Raw genomic sequence first — 23907 nt, 5'->3', positions numbered from 1 at the left:
GCAATGGTACAGTTGAGGCATGAGGATCTAATACAAAAGGCTAATCATCTGGAGTAAAGTTACTGGCAGCGGATTGTCTCCCTCTTCCACAATGTTGACAATGTGCCTCTGAAGGAAAGTCAGTGTATTTTTCAGGTGTGGTGGATATGCAATGTTGAAAGCAAAATACATACAGAAGGCTGTTATGAAGGCTTCATCAAGGCTGGTGCACTGGCACATGTCTATTCCATCTACTTTCACCACACTGAGCCCTCCTCCTATGATTGCCATTTTCCAGTCAGTATCCATGGTTGGAATGGTTGGAAAGGGTGTAGCAGGGTCCCCCTACATTAAAAATAATAATAATAATACAAAATTAATTTAATAAATTTAATACAGCCTCTTTGGCTCAGACAGTATAGCTACATACAGTGCAGAACTGCAAAAACAATTAGAAGGCTAATGTATAAGGTTCACAATATATGATGCATTTCATGTTCTTGTAAAAGATGTTAATGATTTTTTTTATTACTATACTCACTCCAGCAGGTGTCCTTAAGTATGGGTATTTTTTGAGTACATCCTCCACAGACATTCCTTCCATGCTTTCTCAACGTCTCCAGGAGAATGTTCGTGCCATGTGGTCTTGGACAGTGGAGATGTCTGAATGTGTTTTCCGATACTCACTTTGTAGCACATTCACTTGGGCCTCAACAGACTTTGAATCCTCCCCAACACAAGTTTCCTTCATCAGAACAACAGAAACAGATAATGCTTAGACCATGACAGATAATGACAGCTAAGACAGATATGTGAAACATCTAAACACTTATTGAACAATAAGGTGCTTTAGATAAAAAAAAATAGAAAAACACATTGAACTGCATAAACATTAAGACGATGGTCAGGCAGTGAAAAAGTGGAATTTAAATGTCTGTAGTATCTTCCTTACATTGTCCTGCACCAAGTGAAAATGTAAAATTGATTAACAGTGCAAAAATAAATTATGCATATGGCAGTGGGCTTGCATATGCTACACTAGCTGGCTTTTGACACAAACCTGCAAGTGGTGCGCGTTCTGCTTTAAATTTCCGGTTTAGGGACATGTGGCATGTGTGCTAAAGACACAAATTTGACTGTTTGTCATTTTCCAGCAAGTAAAGATTACAAGATATTGTTACTACAATATCTTGTGTGATTATGTTGATAGAGATAAATCAATGGATTAAAAACTATGCAACTTACACAGTCATTTCCTTCCCTGCTGCTGCTATTGGTTATTGCTGTATTTGTAGATTATTGCTGCTGCTGCAAGCAAGTACAGGAACTTGCTACTGCCAATACATAAGCCGATATGGTGCTGTGAGTATTTAAGGCATACTGCTGCTGCACAAATAGCATATAAAATAACCCGTAGCAAATCTATACAGGTGGAGCTGGGGAAGGTAGAGGGTTTCAGAGGAACACTGAAAACGCTCTGCAATGCTCAAGCGAATGCTAATCAGCCATTTAAATGTAAAGCAGCAAGCTCATTGGCTGCATATGCAACATGAACCAATCAGCTTGTGACAAGTCGTTTAGTGCTAAGAATATCATCAGTTATGTTAAGGACCCATCAGCCTGCGCCATCTAGAGTTTCATGACAGAACTCGGTATATATTTGTTGTTTCACAGTGACAGGGCCGCCCCTGCTCTCAGTCAATGAGATTCGACGACCAGAAAGAACTGTTGTGTATATATAGTTACCAGTCAAATGAAATCAGCATTTTAACTATTTTTCTTTTCACTAGGAAGTGGCGTTATTGTTTTTTTGTACAAAATTATTGTTAATGTACATAATGACTTCATCCTAGGCCGGAAGATCGTGTATTGTGCATTTTTCAGCAAAATCTGTGACTTGAATAAAGTCTGAATACTTCATATTAAGAGCATTAATATGGATATTTTTCTTTGTTCTGTTTTGTCATACACCAAACTTCAAACTCATCAACATCACTTTGTTCATTCTTGAAGTGAACTTTGGCCTGTTTGGTGATTAGATTAACAGTTTTGAACTGCACTCTTGAACTGAATGCAATGCTTCCGGTGTGCGATAGGCCAAAAAAGGTCAAAAAGATACAAATATAGTTCATGAATAAAAAAAAAAAAATTATGTTGAATAAAATACTGAAATGAAGCAGAATTCAGAGCATCCACTTACAAACTAAACATGAGCTGCGATTGAATGTCACTATGTAATTTTTTTTAATTGCTTGGATTGTCAGCACAGAGTCACATGGACGACGCACTACACACATCATGCCAAGTTTCTACATATTCTCTGATTTGGGCAGTCGTGGCGTAATGGTTAGAGAGTCGGGCTTGTAACCTGAAGTTTGCGGGTTCAAGTCTCAGGTCCAGCAGGAATTGTCTGTGGGGGGAAGTGAATAATTCAATTAAATTCAAGTTTATTTGTATAGCGCATTTCACGATACAAATCGTTGCAAAGCAACTTTACAGCAAATTAAGGTTCTACAATATTTAGTGGTAGCTTATCAGTGGTGACTGTCAGTTAATGTACATATGGCAGAAATGTACGGAAAAATCAATTAAAGACGTAATCAAACAGACGATGAACACTATTAACAGCAATTATTACTGCCCCCTGCTCCGGGTGTGTGTTCACTACTGTGTGTGTGTGTGCACTTGAATGGGTTAAATGCAGAGCACAAATTCTGTGTATGGGTCACCATACTTGGCCACATGTCACTTCACTTTCACTTTAATCCATCAAGAAAATTCACTGTGTGATGATGATATTCATTCGATACATTCTTGAATCCAGTATATGACTCTTTAACACTCTGCATCCAGTATATGACCCATTGCCGAGTTTTCTTTTTGCTTCTTTTTTCTGGTTGACAGGTGAACATAAAACCAGTTCTGGATTCTTAATTTGTTTGAAGTAAATAAATAAATAAATGAGCATGTTTTAATTGCAAAAATAGCCATTCCCCATTGTTTTCCCCATTTTCCTCATAGGAATGAATAATGATGTTCTGATTGACAGTTGACTTTGTTAGGCACTGGAAATGCAAGTGCTAAGGGGATTGCGATTTTATTTGAATTTTGTGAGGGTTGGAGCAGGACGGGTACAAAGTGAAATAGCTAATGGGTGATTTTCTATTGCAATTGCAAAATGACAGGGTCATAATAACTCGTAAGACATTGGAAATGCAATTGCAAATGGACTTTTGTTTCCGTTTGCAATTTGGCAGACATGTTATATACACGGAAAAGAAAATGGAGACACAAATGCACGATTTGCAATTGCGTGTGGATTGTATGCGTCCACAAATTGAAAATGCAATTCCAAATACAATTTACAATTCCTTTTGAATATTGTCCTAAATGTCATTCCATAGGGCGTGTTTACGTTTTCTGGATGGCCAATCAAAGCGTTTTCACGAGTTTACATGCTCCTTTCGTTCTGCTCAGAGCTGTGAAATGATACGAGCGGAAAGAATGTGATCATGTGTCATGTGATCCGTCTACATGCGTGAGGCTGACTGATCAATACACACACCGAGAAGGATGGCAAACACCGGCAAGACCGAAAAATTCCAGCTGCACGTTCCAAATCTCGCGGAATTATGTCAGGGTAATCGGTGCATTTTGTTTTAAAAGGGTATAGCATGTAGCATGACTGTTTTCTTTCATTGTACTTGAGAAACCCAAGTGACATGATACGAGTCCGAACTTCAAACTGGCTGTTTTAAACAGTTTTGAATTTTTTTTAACGATTCTTTACCTTTATTTGTTTGTTTGTTTGTTTGTATTTCGGCTGATGTAGACTGCAAACACCAGCCATTGCAACATTAAAGTTTTTTTTCTGGCTAATTAAATGTTTTACACAAAGAAATGAATAAAATGCAAATTGTTAAAATTATTAAAATGAAATCATTAAAATTATGTAAACTTTTTACCCACTACAGTAAATCAATGCATTAATGCGTTCGGTCCTAGATGTATAGTCCATTTGTACTAACGTTACTGCGATGAACAACAGCGAGCTAAACATTAACAAAAATTTACTGTGTGCACTTTTAAGTTATCCTTGCATTAATAATATCCTTACAAGTTTTTTTTACTAAGGATTTTCTGACTTTAAGGGATTGGTTGCAGCTGGGCACACTTTTCTTCATTGTATCTATTTGTGTGGGTGTGTGTTTGTGTTACAGTGCTGCAATCAGGACTGAATAAGAATTTTTCTGATGTAAAAGTGTCTGTTACTGACTGTCCAGATCTTACACAAGAGCCTTTTGGGTTTCCTGTCAAGGGTGAGTACAAATGTTATTCCATATGTGTCAAGGTTTTACAGGCTCTTTGAACAACACTTGTTACTCTTTTATTAGGTCTGTGTGGCAAACCTCGTATCACTGATGTGGGAGGTGTACCATATCTGATTCCTTTGGCCCAACCGGACAAGGTGCGTTAATAAACTGTAAATGTGACTGTCATAAAAAACACAATTGTACCCTAACCGATGCAAACTTTCCCCTGTAAGCAGAGGTGGACAGTAACAAAGTACATTTACTTGAGTGTTTACTTTATGCATACTTAAGTATGCCATTAGAGAGCATTTTTGAAAATTTTGCTTTGATGTCAAATTAGGGCTGGGCAAAAATTAATATCTGTATTTTTTGGCCGATTTGCGATATGCAGTATATATCTCTGTGTTTTTGTATTTGTATTTTAAAAAATCTGTATTTAATATATATATATATATATATATATATATTTCATTTACCGCCCAATGTTGTCCAACAAAACAATACATATTAAAGGCTATGAAAACAAATAAAGTGAATGTAACCATGTAAGCCTTTATATTATGTGCAAAAAATGGTTAAAATCACATTTCATTCTAACATTGTAACATTGCAATATAAAAACAAAAATAAGGCTTTTAAAGCGGAAGTTAAATTCACTAAACTAAAAAGAACAAAAGCAGAGTTGTGTTAGGCAATTTTGATTACCCCATTACAGTCACTTTACAGTCAGTGCTATAATAAAAATAGACTTACTTGTAGGTTTAAAAAATTGTATTGTCCAACTACAAATATTTCAGCGAAATGTATATTTTAATATACGAGCCACTTAAACTAATGTGCGAAACGAAACCATAAACTATACTGTCTTACCAGTTTTTAAAGGCCTTAATATGAAGCTTGTCACATGTTTAGAACAAATTAGATTATGCACTTTCTCCGCAGCAGCTCAACAAAAAGTAATTTTATTTGTTGTTTGTTGATTTTTAAATATAAAACTTGGTGAAGTTATTTATGTGTCCGTACTTTTTTAACATATCCAGCACATTTGAACAATACCGTGATAATACTGATAAGCGTGATAATTTTGGTCACTATAATCGTGATAAGAAATTTTCATATCGTTACATCCCTACTGTATATCGATATAAATGGTATTGCCTCATATCGAATCGCTTATAAAGAAAATATCCATATATCATACAAACTCGATATACCGCCCAGCCCTATGTCAAATAAATCTTGCTGTTTTGCTTTTTTGTTAAAGCAGTGTTGCTGTTGTAATGTTATATAGCTACAGTTGTGTTGCTGGGTTCCCTTTAGAACGGTCCCGTTGCGTCGCTGACGCTTTTGGGGAAACTCCTGTTTACTAATGATAATGAAGCCTGATTTGTTCTGCATGAACCAATCGCACTTCAATCCGCCAAAAGGGGAGGAGCCGACCTCTAAATAAGTTGGCTCTAAACGGCATTTCATCAGAATTTTTCTCCTTCAGTGACAAAGATCATCATCTCGCTGACTCTGCAAGCAAGAATCCGAAGAAGGAAGAAGCTCAGCCTGCTGCTCGCCACTGTAGAAGGAGCCCCTGGCAGCGGAAGAAGCCAGAAGCCTTCCCATATGGCCATCCCGCATTCTAAGAGCAAATTTCTGAGCAAATTTCCGAGCAATTTCCTGCGATGTGTGCGTCGCCTGTCTGGGCAGCGCCCACATAGAGGCTGCGCTCACTAGGACGGCATGCTGGCACTAGGCTGACCTGGCTTTACATGCTACTAAGGCCACTGCACAGGCGATCGGCAAGGCCATGGCCAATTTGGTGGTGCTGGAGCGCCACCTTTGGCTGAATTTAATAGAGATCAGGGACGCTGACAAAGTCTTCTTCCTAGACTCGCCAGTCTCTCCTAAGGGACTGATTGGCCCTTCTGTGGATGGGTTTGCTGAGTGGTTTACAGCGTTTAAGTCATCGCAGGCAATGTGCCACTTTCTGCCGAAGCTCACCAATGTGGTGGCTGGTTCAAGTCACCAGAAGGCTCCATCCGCTCAGCCTGCCAAGCCTGTGCCGCTTCAGCCCCAGCCTAAACCTGAGCCTGGGCTTCAGCAGGGCCCCTGGACGGCGAAATGCTACCCGTTTCTGAAGTGCCAAGGTCCCTGCCCCAGCGTTACGTTAGACTCTAAGCCTCAGAAGCTGTCCTGATCCAAACGCTGAAAGGAAGAGGAGAGGATCAGTTCTCACCGAGGCCAGAACTCCCTCAAAGAAAGCTCGCGCTCGCTCTCCATCCCTCTACTTAACACTGAGTGATGGAAGCTCCATTCAAGTTGGGCCCATCCTTCTCATTCAGTGCACGCCCAAGCAAACTGCCACTGTGATAGCGGACCCAAATACTCAAAAGAGCATTTCTCCTCACCTCATTATTACAAATGTCAGTTCCCCGCCCCCATTCGAAAAACTAGAATCACTTGCCATCCTGCTTCAGGCTTGGAAAGCATGCTAACCTTTCTACAAGAACTGTTGGATAAGGGGCACACCCCTTCCACCCTCAAAGTGTATGTGGTAGCCATCGTGGTGAATCATTCTCGTGGCTGGCAAATCAGTCAGCAGAAATGACCTTAATCCGCCTCGTCCTTATACTGTGCTGACTTGGGACTTATCTATAGTCCTCAGAGCCCGATGGGGCCCTCCCTTTGAGCCGCTCCAGTCGTCTGGCTTGCAGCCCCTGTCGTTTAAGACTGCCCTCCTTTCTAGCATCGGTCAAGCGAGTGGGTGAGCTGCAAGCACTGTCAGTCAGTGCTTCCTGTCTTGAGTTTGGGCCTGACGACTGTAGAGTTGTCCTCAAACCAAGACACAGCTATGTGCCGAAAGTGTTCTCCACTGCGTTTAGAGCACAAGTCATCACACTTCTGGCGCTCCCCAATTCAGATGGTGAGCAGGGTCCCAATCCACTCTGCCCGGTTCGGGTTCTTAGAGTGTAGGTTGAGCGCTCTGGCCTGTTTAGGCACTCAGAGCAGTTCTTTGTGTGCTTCGGAGGCCACTCTAAAGGGCTGCGGTTATGAAGCAGAGATCTTGCTGGATAGTTGATGATATAGCCTTGACTTACGCCTCAGCAGGCTTGCAGTACCTTAAAGGTGTGAGGGCCCACTCCACCAGAGGAATGGCCTCTTCCTGGGCTTGTTCCAGCGGGATTTCTGTTGGTGACATTTGTGCGGCCACCGGCTGGTCGTCACTGTTAACCTTCACCAGGTTTTATAAATTGGACATCCTTTTTTCTTATCTAAAGGGAACCGAGGTTATGTTAGTAACCACAGCGTTTTAAAGCAGGTTTGATTTTTTTTTATTTATTATCAGTCTGTTTTATCAGTTTTATTATGAGTCAACAGTTTTATTATTCACTGTTGACTCAGTTCAAATGTGGATGAAGGGCTACACGTAGATGTGTGCACACACTGCCAGAGCTGTGTGAGATTACTACCATGCTGCTTTTGTGGGGGTGGGTAGGGGTGTTAAATAATTATTTTTTTTGTCAACTCACTTGTTTCATTTCTATAGGTTTTTAACATTATAAAAGCTCTTTATTCCAAAGATACTACAAGCTAGTTAGTGTATAGGAGTAATGTATTGTAAGTTGCTTCAGAGGTATTGCAAGTATTACATACAACAACAATAAAACAGTGCATTGACATAAAAAATTAAATTTTCTTTTGGTACTTAAGTACTTTTAAAAGCAAGTACTTCTGTACTTTTACTTAAGTAAAAATCTGTCTTTACAACTTTCTCTTGGAGTAATATTTGACCAGCAGTATCTGTACTTTCACTCAAGTAAGGGAGTTGTGTACTTTGTCCTGCTCTGCCTGTAAGGTGTACAACATGAACACTGTGTCCAAGGAGTGCTGCTTTTGTGGGGGTGGGTAGGGGTGTTAAATAATTTTTTTTTTGTCAACTCACTTGTTTCATTTTTATAGGTTTTTAACATTATAAAAGCTCTTTATTCCAAAGATACTACAAGCTAGTTAGTGTATAGGAGTAATGTATTGTAAGTTGCTTCAGAGGCATAAGGTTTTGCAAGTATTACATAAAACAATTATAAAACAGTGTGTTGACAAAAAATTAAATTTACTTTTGGTACTTAAGTACTTTTAAAAGCAAGTACTTCTGTACTTTTACTTAAGTAAAAATCTGTCTTTACAACTTTCTCTTGGAGTAATATTTGACCAGCAGTATCTGTACTTTCACTCAAGTAAGGGAGTTGTGTACTTTGTCCTGCTCTGCCTGTAAGGTGTACAACATGAACACTGTGTCCAAGGAGGTGGAGCTGCCTGGTGGATTTTTTCTTGGTGCTGGTGCTGTTTCCTGCAAGACAGTTGGCATGAATGGAGAGGTCTGTATAGCTGTACTAAAAGAAGCAGCATGAAGTTTTTCCACATTAAAGTGTTTATACCTAATGAAATGGTAAAAAATCAATGAATGAAAGAAAAAAAACTGATGTGAATTTGCAGTGGCATCAGTAAACAAACATTTTTATTTGTAATGTCAACAAAAAAAGTCATGTCACTACAAAACATATTTTTTGTTTTAAATAAACAGCCTTTTGGTTTAATGTGGAATTCGGTGGGGTTTATAACACTGTTTTGTCACGTTTTTTTCGTAGTTAATGCCTCTGATGCTGACTGAAGCTGAAGGAAGACCTGCAGTGAATGCCAGTTACTTTTCATCCATCAACCCAGTGGATGGAAAATGTCTGCAGGAGAAATACAGCGACAGGTTCCATGACTGTGACTTCGGCCTCCTTGCAAACCTTTATGCATGTGAGGGCAAACCTGGAAAGGTAAAAACCATGGGGACTTTGCTCTTCATATTACACTGACAGAATTGCAGCGCTATAATCCTAATAATACTGTGATGTATTTCCTTTTGTAATGGCCAAAAATGATGAAATGGTTATCAGGAGTGAGCTATTGATAATTATTACAGAACCCAAAACTACTTGAAAGGCATTTATTGAATATTTGCGCACTGCTGTTCATGTGGATTTTTCAAATGTTTTTAAAATAAGTCTCTTGCTCGCCAAGACCACATTTATTTGATTAAAATACAATAAAAACAATAATTTTGTGAAGTATTACAATTTAAAATAACTTAATTTTTATATATTTTGAAATGTAATTTATTCCTGTGATGGCAAAGCTGAATTTACAGCAGCCATTTGTCCAGTCTTCAGTGTCACATGATCCTTCAGTGATTATTCTAATGGCGCTTTTCCACTGCGTGGTACGGCGATTCTCTCCGGCCAATCAGTGATCAGCAGAGTTTACACGTCACGTTTTGGTAACGGTACGGTTCACTTGGAACCTCAACCGAGGTGGTACTGAAAAAAGTACCAGGTACTGTACCCAGTGGAAACCCCCCCAAAAGTGAACCATACCGTGCCGTACAATGCAGTGGAAAAGCGCCATAATATACTAATTCGGTGTTCAAGATACATTTCTTAGTATTATCAATGTTAAAAACAGTTGTGCTGCCTGATATTTTTGTGGGATGAATAGAATTCTTTGTTGAATTGAAAGTTCAAAAGTAAGTTTTTTTGAAGCTTTTGTTTTTTTCCTTTTGAAAGTTCGTGTTTGTTTTTCTTTTTTTCGTCCACCATGGATCTGTCAGCAGTACAGTTACTGTGCCTTGACCAGAAGGACCGCTCTTTGGAGGAACATTTGGAGGAATTCCTCAGTCTCGTACCAGCAACACCGTTCCCGGATGACTGCCTCTGCAGCTTCCTGCATGCCGGCCAACACTGCCACCAGAAAGCCCTTGAGGGAGTTTTGCCGAATATGTAGAGTGGGTGCTGGTGTCCTGTGAATCGCCGCTCACAGTGGACATTGTCAAGGCCTCAGGCCTGCCGGTAGCCACCTCTTCCCGGGCTTGATGAGCCCGTAGCTGTCTACTATCTCTGTGTGCTCCGCTCCACCTCAACCCATCGCCCTGGCTCCTGCGCCTATGCTCCTTCCACCCTCAATGTCAGCAGTGAACATCAGGCATTTGCCCTCGCTGAGCTCCCTCGGTACGTCGGCTCTACCTGTGTCAGACATTGCACCACCTTCGCCATGGTCTTGCAGACCGTTTGCTGCACTTCGGCCCTCCACCCCTTCGGCTTGCTGCTAGCTCCGCCCTCCCTCAGGCTCCACCTCTGCCCTCGGTCACTCCCGCTCAACCTCTGCCCTCTGTTTCTCTGCTTCCAACTCAGGGGGTCGTCCCTACGGCTCTGTCGCTGCCGCCTAGGTCTTCGGTGTCTCTCCGCTTCATTGAATCTCCAAGTGCGTGGTGGGCTCTTCCCTCCACGTCATCGTCACCTCCAGTTGTCCCCATGGTGGCGTCCGTGACTACATCCCCATGTGAAGCCGGCGTGGTGCGCAGTCTAAGCTGTGGCCTGGATCAGTGACCATCTTCCTCTTCTCAAGGCTACATCTTGGACTTCACTTTCACGACCACGCTGGGCTTTTTTGTTTGACCTCCTCCCGAATGTCCTTCCTCCTCCAGAGTCTCATCCGTTTTCCATCCTTCAACACATGGTCGTGCCTTCTGGAAGGGGGCGTTCTGTCACACACATGCACACTCTCCATGTGGACTTTGTTTATGTTTGCACCGTTTTCCTACCTAAGTTAAATGGTTGTCATGGTTATTGATTTTGATTGTATTATGTTCAGCTGTGTTTGCCTTATCACTGTCCCTATTTAAGCTAATGCCTTTTCAGTTTGTGTTGTCCGGCCTCGTGTACACTACCCTGGTTTTGTGTGAGTTATCCTGTATTTCTGTCAGCCTGAGAATTATTATATTAAAACACCCTGGATTCTAGTAGCTTTGTCTTTGTGCATGTGCTTTTATGCAATCGAGTTGTAACAACAACATTATTATCAAACAGTAACAAGGTTTGAAAAACTACCATTGCAGGTCATTGAGGTGAGAGCCTGCAGAAGAACTGGAGAGGACAGTCTTGTGAGCTGCATGAGAAAGACCATGGAAGAACATTATGGGGAGAAGAGCGTGGCCCTGGGGGGAACTTTCGTCGTACAAAAGGGGAAGGCGAAGATCCATATTATGGTAATAAAAAAAAATAAACATAATTAAAAAAATAAACATTTGGATGTCCTAAAAAAAGCACAAGAGTCCAGATGTAAAAATCTGCTTAATTTATTTAATAACAAAAAGTTCAAATCTTTGTATAATTATTATATTAAGCAAATTGTATGGATCAAAAAGTATATATTTATAGCATTGTGGATTCTATAGATAATAGTAAAACAGTAATATTTCACAATGTTACTCTTTTTACTATATTTTTGATCAAACAAGTGCAGCCTTGGTGAACATAAGAGACTTCTTTCAGAAATGTTATCTTACTGACCCCAAACTTTTGAATTGAAGTGTACAGTCTTTTTATGCTTTTCAGTTTTGGTTGTAATACTGTGATTCTTTTTTGTGTGTGTGTTTGTGTACTGGTATTCACTACGTTATGGGGACCAAATGTCCCCACAAAGTATAGTAATACCAGTAAATTTTGACCTTGTGGGGACATTGTTTTGGCCCCTATGAGGAAACAAGCTTATAAATCATACAGAATAAATGCAGAAAGTTTCCTGTGAGTGGTAGGTTTAGGATTAGGGTAAGGGGATAGAAAATACAGTTTGTACAGTATAAAAACCATTATTTGTATGGAATGTCCCTATAATGATAGGAATACGTGTGTGTGTGTGTGTGTGTGTGTGTGTGTAAGCAGTCACTGATAAAATATAGAATAAAGTAGCATCTTGAACTATGATTAAACTTAAAAATGGTAGAGCAGAAATGATGTGATGGAAGAAATGATGTGAAAACGTAATCTTTTCACTGCTCTGTCTTTAAGCCACCTGAATTCTCCGCCTGCCCTCTAAACACCAATGAGGATGTCAATAACTGGCTCAGGCATTTTGAAATCAGTGCTCCACTGATCTTTCAAACTGTCATGGTGTCCAGAGACCCAGTGAGTACCAACCCACCGTGTCATACCTCCATTTCACTGACAATATTATTCTGCATCTTTGCTAAATATTTAATATCAACTAATTTTAGTTGGTCCCAATTCACAGGGTCTTGACCTGAGAGTGGAGCATACTCATGGCTTCAGTCATCATGGTGAGGGGGGCCATTACTACATAGACACCACTCCAAACTCAGTGGAGTACCTGGGATACTTCCTGCCCGCTGAGTTCATCTACCGTATCGACCGACCCACTGAGACACACAATATTGGCCGGGATTAAACTATTGACAGTTCTTATTTTTTATGCTATAAAAGCATTATAAGCACTATAGTTATAGTTTTTGCCCTGTTTACCAGGAGCAATTTATGTTGATGAATAGTAAATAAATATAATAAGTATTGAGCGATTTGAGCACTTTTCACAATCCAATACATTTCACAATACATTTTGTACTACTTGATATTCAGGCCATTTCAAATAGCAATTTTTTTTCCATCAATTTCACAGGGAGATTAGCCTATTAATTGAAACATTAGTGAACTGAATTTTTCACAACTGCACAACATTTTTGCAACTGATTTGGCACAGCAACAAATATAGCACCAAATCAGCATATTATATGATTTCTGAAGGATCATGTGGCACTGAAGACTGGAGTAATGGCTGCTGAAAATTCAGCGTTGGATTCACAGGAATAAATTACATTTTAAAATCTATTAAAATAGAAAAAGTTCAACTTCTCAGAAAACAAACTGTAATACTATTTAACAGTATTGCTTTTTTACTTGTGTTGTTGATTAAATAAATGTAGCCTTCATGAGCCTTCTTTCAAAAACATTTAAAAATCTTAATCATTCTAAACCTTTGATTGGTAGTGTATTAAACATTTTAAAAAATATAGTGTGCTCAGTATTCATTAATTTGTAACACTCACATGCAAAGACAAAGAATAACATAGACCTTTCACCTGATCTTTTATTTAGTCAAGACCTACAGTATATTAGGCCTGCCTCAAGTTTTCATATTGTCTACTGCCAACTAGAACTGAGGAATATTAGTACATTCTCAACCTGCCAAATTTATAGGAGCTCTGCCAAAGCCTTTAACATTTCATTTCTAATCGGGCATTAGGAATCAGCTCTGAAAGTTTTGGCTGTGGCAGAGAAAGAAGCTGATTGGCTACTTTCGCATGGCTCAGGAAGGGATATGAACTCCATACCATCAGCATCAATCTTCAAAATTTCTCTGTTCTTGCTTTCATCTGTCACAAGAATAAGGGAGGCCTTGGCAACATCATCAGGCCTATAAATAAAGCAATGACAGTGAAGTCATTTTCACTAAACGAATACTTTTCACTGCAAAATCGCTACTGAATAGTATAAGGACTGTTAACTCACACCTCAAAGTCGTTTCTCTCCAGAACCATCTCCTTCAGTCCCTCTAATTCCGAAAACTGTCCGAAATGGTCCTCTAAATTAGGAGAGGACAGCAGGTTAGTCTTCACCACACCTGGACAGAGAATGTTGATCCTCACCCCAAGGTTGGACTTCATAGCAACAGCCTGTTAAACATACTAAATTAATCAAATCTGCCTGATTATTAGCAAGAGATGTACTCCCAATTATCTTTCAAAGCTTCAAGTTCATGTGAGTTATTGCTGTCATATTACAATGGGGAAAAAAAGCTTTTATTCATTATATATTACTAACCATACTGCAATAGCACGGCTGAATCCCACAACTGCATATTTAGTCGCTCTGTAGATGGGCACTGTTGGCACAAACCACAGACCTGTTGACAATATGAAAAAGTTGAGTAAATACAGTATACTGTATATATATATATATATATATACACACACACACAGATTAACCATTACATTATGACCACCCATCTAATAACCTGTAGGACCTCCTTTAGCAAACAAAACAGTGGCCATGTAAATTTGAATTTGGAGCATGGCGCATTATCATTTTGGTAATGGCCAAGGAACACAGTTGCCACGAAAGGGTGCACTTGGTCCGCAACAATGTTCAGATACTTGACAGCTGTCAGGGATTGTGCTGTTGGGATAATGGGGCCTAAAGTGTCCCAAGAAAACATCGCCCGCAGCATAACACCACCACTGCCGGCTTGTTTCTGCTCAAAAGTGCATCCAGGTGCCATAGCCTCTGTTGGTAATCGGTGTATCCTCGCTCGCCCGTCTATGTAATGCACCAGGAATCTTGATTCATCAGACCACTTTCTTCCAATCATCCATGGTCCAATCTTGATGATCTTGGGCCCATTTCATGCTTTGTTGGTGATGGTGTGCAGTTAGCATGGGGACCCGGCTGGGTCGTTGGCTACGCAGGCCCATACGCAGAAGGCTGTGATGAATTGTGTGCTGTGAGTTGTGACACCCTGGTCACCACTTTTGTAGATGCTGGTGATTTGTCGCACAGTGGCCCTGCTGCCACAGCCTGAGCTGCGTACAACACACGGCTGCGGTTTATCGTTTGGCCATCCGTGCAACACATTTGATATGTACTCACTACAGCATCACATGAACAACCCACAAAGCGTGCTGTTTCCAAGATCGAAGTTCCGAGGCAGCATGCCATCAAAATTTGTCCTTTATCAAACTCAGATAAATCGTCAGCTTGAAAGCAAGTACTCAGGTGGTACATATACTGCTCTGTGAACTGCACCTGCGGCACCAAATTAATTTATGTGATGGTAAAGCTGAATTTTCAGCAGCATTACTCTAGGCTTCTGTGTCACATGATCCTTCAGAAATAATTCTAATTGGTTGATTTGGTGCTCAATTATTATCAGTTATAACTGGTTATTATTAACAGTGGTCCTTATTCTTATCAATGTTGAAAATAATTTTTGCTGCTTAATATTTTTGTGGAAATCATAATGCATTTTTTCCTTTAATGAATAGAAAATCCAACAGCATTTATTTGTTAAATATAAATATTTTGTAACATTATACATGTCTTTACAGTCACTTTTCATTAAATCATCATTGCTGAATAAAAGTATTCATTTATTTTAAAAAATCGTACTAACCCCACATTTTTTAATGAAAATGTATCACTGTTTCCACAGAAATATGAAGCAGCACAACTGTTTTCAACATTGATAATAATAAGAAATGCTTCTTGTGCACCAAAATTAGCATTTGAGAATGATTTTTGAAGGATCATGTGAGACTGAAGACTGGAGTAATGGCTACTGCTTGTATCACAGAAATAAATTACATTTCAAAATATATTAAAATAGAAAAGTTATTTTCAATTGTAATGATATTTCACAATATTACAATTTTTTTCTGTATTTTCAATCAAATAAATGCATTTGTTTATATAATATACATATTGTTAAAATATATAATATACATATGATTAAATATATATTTAAAAAATGTTATTGATTGACTCATTTACTGTATTAAGTTCCAAACCTGCAGTAGATGATATGTTGATAATTGCCCCTTTGCCATCAGGACTGTCCTTCATGTACTGCAGAGCCAGATGTTCCCCTCCCCAGCCCAACCTATAACAGCCACATGAACAGTGCAACATGTTGCTAGATGAACAGATAGACAGACAGACAGATGGACTGATGCATTATTAAAATCATACCATGTTTATGGCAATGGTTTTCTCCCAGTCATTTTCATTGAGGATCCCTGCATTGTTGTACATAATGTCAATGTGGCCAAACCTGTCCACAATTTTCTGAAAAACTCCTGTAAAGAAAATCTCATCATTTCATCTTTTCCAGACAAATAAAAAAGACTAATAATAATAAAAATAATAATACACATAAAAATCTTTAAATACCTGTAAATTCCTCCTTAGATGAGACATCCGCAACATAAAATTCAACCCTGTCTGGTCCATATTCTTCGGCAAGTGCAGCCTTCAACTCTTTTCCCAGTGGTTCATTCACGTCAATGAAGGCCACCTGTAATCAAAATGAATCTGTAGTCTGATGAGCACTGATAGTTACCACTTACAGCAAAAACCCTATTTATATAGCAGAAAAAAAAATGTCTTGTGGTTTTCATGTGTTTTGCATTTGTGCCTTGAATGTTTGATATGTCTTGAGGTGATCATAATGCAAAATCAGAACTTTTTGTGCATTCAAAGAAATGGCTTCATTTACTTGTGCTTATATTTTAGAATAAATACCGCAGACTGCGGTCTTGGAGGGCCACTGTCCTGCAGACTGTAGCTCCACACAGCTCCAAAACACCTACCTGGAAGTTTCTAGTAATTCTGAAGACCTTGATTAGCTGGTTCAGGGGGTGTGTTTAATTAGGGTTGGAGCTAAACTCAGGACAGTGGCCCTCCAGAAACTGAATTTGACACCCCTGATTTAATGCATCAAATTATTCTTTTTGTGTTTCTTTGTACTATCAACACCTGAAGAGATCATACTTTCTCATACACTGAAATTTATACTTTAATTCTAATGTAAACCACTTTGCTTTTTTTTTTTTTGCTACATATGCTAAATATCATATGAACTTACCACAATTCCAGCAGCACTGTTAATTTATTACCCACTCAAAACTTTCTCAAAACACTTTTGCTCATTGTTCAGACTTAGGCTTATGTCACTCTGGTAACTAAAAGAGCTCCAGGAGCACAAACTGTTCATTTCTTTGTCATTTACATAATCATCCATGTAAAACAGAGGATTAAAACATGCACACCACACACAGACACAGACACACACACACACAGAGATCTTAGCAATGAACATCAGTAATTCAGTGGATCAGAGTCAATGCTGACAGACATATTTTGCGTATATGAATTCTCTGAGGTGACAAACTATTGTGAGAAATCTAATTTCTGACAGTAACACTACTTGGCTGTTTCCAATAAGATAAAAGAAGAAATTTAAAACTAAATATAAAACTACGATGCATGATACATAAATGTAAATGGGCCTAGATGTAATGAGAATTGAACAGTTTCAAATACATCTTTCACCTCTAAATCGCAGAACATTAATAAGATAGTATAGAAAAAAATTTACTAACAGAGCAATGTTTTGATAGAGCCATTTATGTCTCAGGTTGATTTTTATTAAAACAATCTTTTTGTTATACTGTTTGAAGATCACATTAAAACTTTCTGTCTTCAATTTATTTTTGCCACTTTTAAAATGCCATTACCCTAACCAAACACAGGCTTGCAACCCTAAAATATGAAAATACATAAAATCTGTATAGAGCATGCTTGCAACGAGACATATGGTACGTAAAGAACCGCTGAATCAGTTTTTAATTCGGGCTCTTTGAATTGAACTGTTCGAAAGAACCGATTCGAGGTATGACTCGTGGTTCACTAGCGCTCGCGCCAAGGCACGCACACGACTCGCGCCAAAACGAATTCGTCGTAATAAGCAAAAATGTTGACACTGAAGACTTAATATAAAGTTAAACCACAGACACGCCTTAAATTACTAAATAAGCGTTTCTTATTCACATCTTTTCGCTCTTTGAATTGAACTGTTCGAAAGAACCGATTCGAGGTATGACTCGTGGTTCACTAGCGCTCGCGCCAAGGCACGCACACGACTCGCGCCAAAACGAATTCGTTGCAAAAAGCAAAAATGTTGACATTGAAGACTTAATATAAAGTTAAACCACAGACACGCCTTAAATGACTAAATAAGCGTTTCTTATTCACATCTTTTCACTTCATTGACGTCATTTCGTACTGGTAAGCACAGTTTTATTCGCACATGAATGACCTTTTACTATTAGTAAGATCAATTTAGCAAATAGTAAAAACCTCAGCTTGAGTATTAACGTTATTACATACGAAATCATTATAGAAGCTTTTTACTTAATAGTTCAACAATACTTATGGTTTTGAGCGGAGTTAAGAGAGTGAGAACAAGACAGAAAAGGTTATACATTTTCATGGAGTCGACACAAACTCTCAAAACTAAATATTGATGAGAAACCAGACCCCCTAATGCCACTGATAACTGGTATACATATAAAAGTTTATGAATTATTGGAAATGAATTATTTGACAATGAATTATTGTTTCACTTTTGCACAATAATATTGTTAAACCTCTCAGCCAGTGATTTGTCAAGATGCGGAGGAATGAAAACCAGAGACCAACCACAGGTAGGATTTGCTGTCTATAATATGAATTATTATGTTACTTGGTTGGAAATACACAACAGAAAATAAAAGCTGGATTAGTTAACAGTCTGCCATCTACTATCTAAATAATCTAGCTAATTGGTTGCAATTTAATATATTTATTATTTTCAGAGAGGTCCCTGTACATAAATTTTCCTAATCAGTCAAAATAATTGAACTGCTTATGTGCTAATACAACACTTTAATGCAGTTAAAAGTGTTATTCAGGTTGCTGGAGCCTGAAATCAAAGAAGAGTTTTGTCTTTCTGCAGGCAGTCTCTCCGTACCTCTATTTAATCAAAGGAAGAGGAGCAGGCTGCCTTTGATGTCTAATCCTTCAGAGAGTGAGCTCTTCACTACCAGCCACTACAATGAGACAAAAAACTCCTCCGCTTCCTCCTCTGCTCTTCCCAGTATGTATTTCCACTGCGCCAGTCTCATATCTAATGCTGATGCAGCACTTTGTGCTTCATTGTTCAGATGGCAGATATTCACTTTCCAGTTGATCATCATTATGTTACACTGTAATACACTGAAATTATTTTTCAGGTAAGGTATGAACTCTAAAGCTAATTACAGGCTGTATGCAGGCAAAGCTGATAATGTCATTTTCTGTTTTTCATCAATTATGTTTTATTTTCAAATATAACCCTAGGATTCTCTTTAGCTTTAGGTCAGAGTGGTCAGTGGAACCAGCAAACCTATCTTTCATCACAGCAAGCCAGCATGAGATCTGCTCCTTCACCTGGTGTGGTGGGACGAGGATATGCACCTTTACCTCACCCAAAAAAACCTGCCTATGTCTGGTACTCAACTGATGCTAAGAAATAATGACTATATACCCAGAAAGGTCTTGAAGCTGCTGTGTCCGAATCTGTGCTCTATTTCTTCATAAATGCAGGATTGTATTTTAGAGCAAAGATTTAAAACCGTAAAGCAAGCATATAGCCAAAAATATCAAATTAAGATTGGTACCTTGTAAAAAAAAAAAAAAAAAGGAGCTATTTCTTCCTGACCTGAGCCTTAAGAATCACATGTTATAGTATTTAAGTAATCTTAGGTAACACTTAAAAGGAATAGTTCATCAAAAAATTTAAATTTGGTGAAAATTTACTCATCCTCAGGCCATCCAAAATTTGGAGAAATTTAGCATTACGTCACTTGCGCACCAATGGATTATCTGCAAATGAATGGGTGCGGTCAGAATGAGAGACAAAACAGCTGATAAAAACATCACAATAATCCTCAAGTAATCCACACGACTCTAGTCCATCAATTAACACCTTGTGAAGCAAAAAGCTGTTTTTGTAAGAAACAAATCCATCATTATCAATTTTGAATCTAAATCTGTTCCGATGAAGAAACAAACTCATCTACATCTTGGATAGCCTGAGGGTGAGTGCAATTTCAGACTTTTTTTTGGGGAGGGGGTGAACTATTCCTTTAACTACATTAGTTAACATGAACTGACAATGAAAAAAATACTTGTAAATCATTTATTAATCTTATCTCATGGACATTTCAACATATTCTAATACATTATTTAAGAAATGTGAAAAAAAATCATACAAAAAGTTCTGTTAATATTATTTAATGGACTAGTGCTAACATGAACTTACAATGAACAACTGTATTTTTATTAACTGACATTAACAAAGATTAATATACAACAAATGTATCGCTCATCATTAGTTAAATTTAGGTAATGCATGTTAACTAATGGGACCTTATTGTGAAGTGTAACTAGGGCTGCACGATAAATCGCATGCGATATTTAACGCGCATCTTGTCAGTTAAGCCATTCTGTAATCAGCGGTAAATCTCCATCACCTGCGGGCTTTCACATGGAGCAGCATTAACTACACAGAGCCGTTGTTCACCGACAACTACACGGCTCTGTGTAGTTAATGCTGCTCCATGTGAAAGCCCGCAGGTGATGGAGATTTACCGCTGATTACAGAATGGCTTTACTGACAAGATGCGCGTTAAATATCGCATGCGATTTATCATGCAGCCCTAATAAGTGTAACCTAAATTTATAGAACATTGTCAAGTTGATTAACTTACACTCAATAATATTAAGTTGAATAAAACAGCTTGTTTAGACGTTTTACCACATAATGCACATTTTTTGTTATCCTGAAAGCATTTGTGACATAATATTTTGTATTTGTCACCATTTTACCTCCAGGTCACAGACAGGGCAACAGAGGCCTCCAGTGAGACAGGATTCGATGCCAGCAGCTGGATCCCAGCTTCATGGCGGCTTTCCAAGGAGCAGCTCTGTTTCGCTCAGCCAGCCCAGATGGTCCAGCAGCATCCAGAATCAACAGTCATTTAACAGGCCGACAAATTCCCCCAGACTTCCGTACTCTTCCCAGCAGTGTACCCCCACAGCAGGAAGCACTCAGGGCCCTGGAGCTCAGAGTCACAGCGGAAAGTGGAACTTCAGACCTGTTGGACAATCAGCCAGTGGAATGTGGGCAAAAGAAAAGATGGACACCTTAAGTGTCCGGACCACCCCTCAGCAGCAGGTGTGTGTCACTTCATTTACAAGTCTAAAGTGGCGGTCACATTCAACATATAAAAAAATCAAAAATGTAAAAATGCACAGTCTATTCCACTTTCCTGCAATGCTGCAAACCTGTACTGCTTTTTTCCAAATATGTTCTGCCTCTCGGTATAAAATGTTGTTTTATTTGTTCAGCTAACATTTCTGATTTACTCTCTCTCCTGGATAGAAGCCCCCTCGAGAGACATCACTGCATGTTATTACTGCTGTTATTGAGGGCATGAAGCACTGGAGTCAGTACAAGAGCAGAGTACCAATGCTGTTTGAGATGTTTGGTGAGGAGACTATCACACACATGCGGTCCCCTTGATTTGAGTCCGTGTCTAACAGCTCTGTCTCTCTGCACAGCTACACTGGACTCTGCAGTTACAGTTGGAGAACACAGAGCAAAGAAATTTCTCATGAGGCATGGTAAAGAGATGGTCCAGTGCCTTTTCTATGAAAATGTGAGTCTGAGAATACTGGTTCTCTTCCAGAGGTGCATCTTTTCTTCTTCCATGTAACGCATGCATTTTTACAAATGTATCATTTTATTTGATTACTTATTTCATTTCATTATTTCATAATGACTGCACATTGTTATGTGATGTTGGCAATGGTTTAGACAACATAAACCTTGATGTCTTTGTGTATTTGTTCTTCAGGATCAGACACTGCCCAGACTGATCAGAGGTCAGGTGCATCGCTGCGTTGGAAACTACGACAGAGAAAAGGATATAATGACTTGTGTGTCAGTCCGAGCTGCTTCACTGTCAGAGCAAAATAATGCCCTGGAGGCTGTGAGAGCGTCAGATGCAGAGATGAGGAATGTGGTGCTGGCTTTCAGTGAAATGTGATGTGGATCGAGTGAGTAACAGGAGAAAGATTAAACTAGCACAGACTTATACTGAAGTTAGGGTTGGTTTTGGTTTAGTTGTGAAGTAGTTAAGGAATGACCCATAATGGTCAGTGAATGTAAAACAGTTTTAAATCTGTGATCTGTATCTGTAGATATTGATTCACTTTGCAGTTTAGATGCATTTGCAATTTAGATTTATTTTAATTAATATGCATTTAAAATATTTTAGTTCTATTTTACATACATATGTAATATAAAATTATAATTTATATGCATTTAACATTTTCTAGTTCTAATTTATATGCATATATAATCTTGAGTTATAATTTAGATGCATATAATTTTATTTCCTATGCAACTATGCATACATAATTTAAATTTGTGACAATATATTTATTAATTCAAATTTGTATGCATCATATTTGAGTTCTAAATTCTACGTTATTATATTGTTAATTGGTGCATTAAAAAAACAACAATTTGTATTCCATTCCCAAACTTGGGAAATATTTTTTTTAAAGATTTGTTGGTGTCTTCATTCAAAACACATCAATTTGCTAAGCTTATGAAATGCTTTATTACAAAGAAGAAACACATAACAGCAATTTGTTAGGGATTTCAAAGGTTAAACACAATGATGAGGTAACATCACAAAATATATCTTTCAAAAGGGAACCAAACATCAGGATGCCCTGTTACAGAATTATTTACAACCAAAACATCACAGCGGGAAACCCACAGCACTAATCTACAAGATCTAAGATCTACCAGTGGTCAGACTTCACATACATGATTCATAAACGGAACTCAAGAATTCAAGTTGCCATTACTGTCAAGGCAATCGGAGGACGCCAGTGTACTCCTGCATAAACACGTTTAAAGGGCCTGTTATGTTTGACATCATGCCAGTTTAAAGTTGTGCTCTGTCCTCTGAGCTTCAGTTACCCCTAACAGTTAAGTATATAGTTGGGGGGGGTTGTTTCGCTGTAAGCTATATCATCATAGAATTTGGTGTTAAATCTACAAAGAGAGCAGTTGAGTGCCAATGTTTGTAGCCAGTCTGAACACATAATACACAAATGAATCAACACAACAGCAAAAGTGAGCCAAGTGCAATATGGAATGATCCAAGTAGAAGCTTTAGCTTGTACCAAGAGTAAATGCATTAGCACATTAGCTTAATCGTTACAGCAAATTTCCCAAAGAAATACATAAATCTGTCATGACAAATCAGGACTGAATTGGTTGTCCTGTCTTGTTCAATGACTTGCTAATTTAGCTTTCATCATTTTGTTCATTTTTGCAACCCCTTCAAAACAAAACAGGCCATCAGCTTTCAAGAAGCGCCAACATTTTAAAACTAATCATCATTAAAGATGGAGACATAGAGAAATAATCATACAATGTTAATCCAACAAGAAAGCATTTACAAAATGTTTTAGAAGTAGATTACCTGATAAAAGGTACTTAAGTCTTCGTAATGGTCAAAAGGCACAAGTTGGTTAGAAGTTGGTATTTTCCAGAACATAGTGTCTCACTGTTAACTAAGCCCAACTTTAACTAAGAACAGCCTGATTTGAGGAATCCTGAATAATTCAGTACTAGTAGGTGTTAAGGTAAAGAACGTGAAAAGAGACTTCACAACATATGCTGTTCACTCAGTTTGGGAAAACAAATGATTTACTTGTGGGATCATTTCACTTTCACATACAGTTGAAGCAACGGCCTGGTCCGCACTGTAAATACAGTTCCTTGATGGCCCTCACGAGGTTATGAGAAACAAAATGAAGAAAATTCAGACAGATGCCTGTGAATTTAAAATTTGTACGGAGGATTAAAAGGTCTCAGTTTACTTAAGCCACAGTGTTGGTCCTTGAATGGGTATTATATCAGGTGATAAAACTTTCCGACTGTCAGATTTATTGAGTTTGAGTTCAGTTTCTCTTGATGAACTTGATGAAACTGTTCCTTTAAAACGGTTGGATCCATTAAAGGAAGTCCATTTAAAAAGAGCCTACCATTGTTATCCTTTCATTGCATG

The 23907-nt window shown here is 38.5% G+C and overlaps 3 protein-coding genes across 4 annotated transcripts; 2 read left to right on the top strand and 1 right to left on the bottom strand.

Moving 5' to 3' along the window:
- The first annotated feature begins 3423 nt into the window (after positions 1–3423).
- Positions 3424–12946, top strand: LOC107709398 (ester hydrolase C11orf54 homolog). Its single transcript, XM_016513851.1, has 8 exons — positions 3424–3619; positions 4200–4298; positions 4374–4447; positions 8558–8659; positions 8930–9106; positions 11221–11370; positions 12173–12289; positions 12396–12946. The coding sequence occupies exons 1-8, from the start codon at positions 3553–3555 to the stop codon at positions 12567–12569; spliced, it is 960 nt and encodes a 319-aa protein (XP_016369337.1). The 5' UTR covers positions 3424–3552; the 3' UTR covers positions 12570–12946.
- Positions 12947–13248: 302 nt separating this feature from the next.
- LOC107709397 (15-hydroxyprostaglandin dehydrogenase [NAD(+)]-like) lies at positions 13249–14963 on the bottom strand. The gene is made up of 3 exons (XM_016513850.1): positions 14000–14963; positions 13688–13851; positions 13249–13592 (listed from the first exon to the last, which is right to left on the bottom strand). The coding sequence occupies exons 1-3, from the start codon at positions 14000–14002 to the stop codon at positions 13418–13420; spliced, it is 342 nt and encodes a 113-aa protein (XP_016369336.1). The 5' UTR covers positions 14003–14963; the 3' UTR covers positions 13249–13417.
- A 2968-nt stretch (positions 14964–17931) lies between these two features.
- Positions 17932–23105, top strand: LOC107709396 (spermatogenesis-associated protein 22-like). 2 transcript variants are annotated; one of them, XM_016513848.1, is made up of 9 exons: positions 17932–18019; positions 18389–18438; positions 18729–18869; positions 19124–19262; positions 20648–20990; positions 21198–21303; positions 21377–21474; positions 21673–21874; positions 22538–23105. In XM_016513848.1, the coding sequence occupies exons 2-8, from the start codon at positions 18405–18407 to the stop codon at positions 21862–21864; spliced, it is 1053 nt and encodes a 350-aa protein (XP_016369334.1). In that variant the 5' UTR covers positions 17932–18019; positions 18389–18404; the 3' UTR covers positions 21865–21874; positions 22538–23105. The 2 variants fall into 2 exon arrangements, with proteins under 2 accessions (XP_016369334.1, XP_016369333.1); XM_016513847.1 differs by lacking the exon at positions 22538–23105 and having other exon boundaries at positions 21673–22053.
- Positions 23106–23907: the final 802 nt, after the last annotated feature.

Source organism: Sinocyclocheilus rhinocerous, unplaced genomic scaffold (assembly GCF_001515625.1).
Source record: "Sinocyclocheilus rhinocerous isolate Xijiao unplaced genomic scaffold, SAMN03320098_v1.1 scaffold9082, whole genome shotgun sequence".
NCBI lineage: Eukaryota > Metazoa > Chordata > Actinopteri > Cypriniformes > Cyprinidae > Sinocyclocheilus > Sinocyclocheilus rhinocerous.
This window is presented reverse-complemented; position numbering and strand designations above follow the sequence as displayed.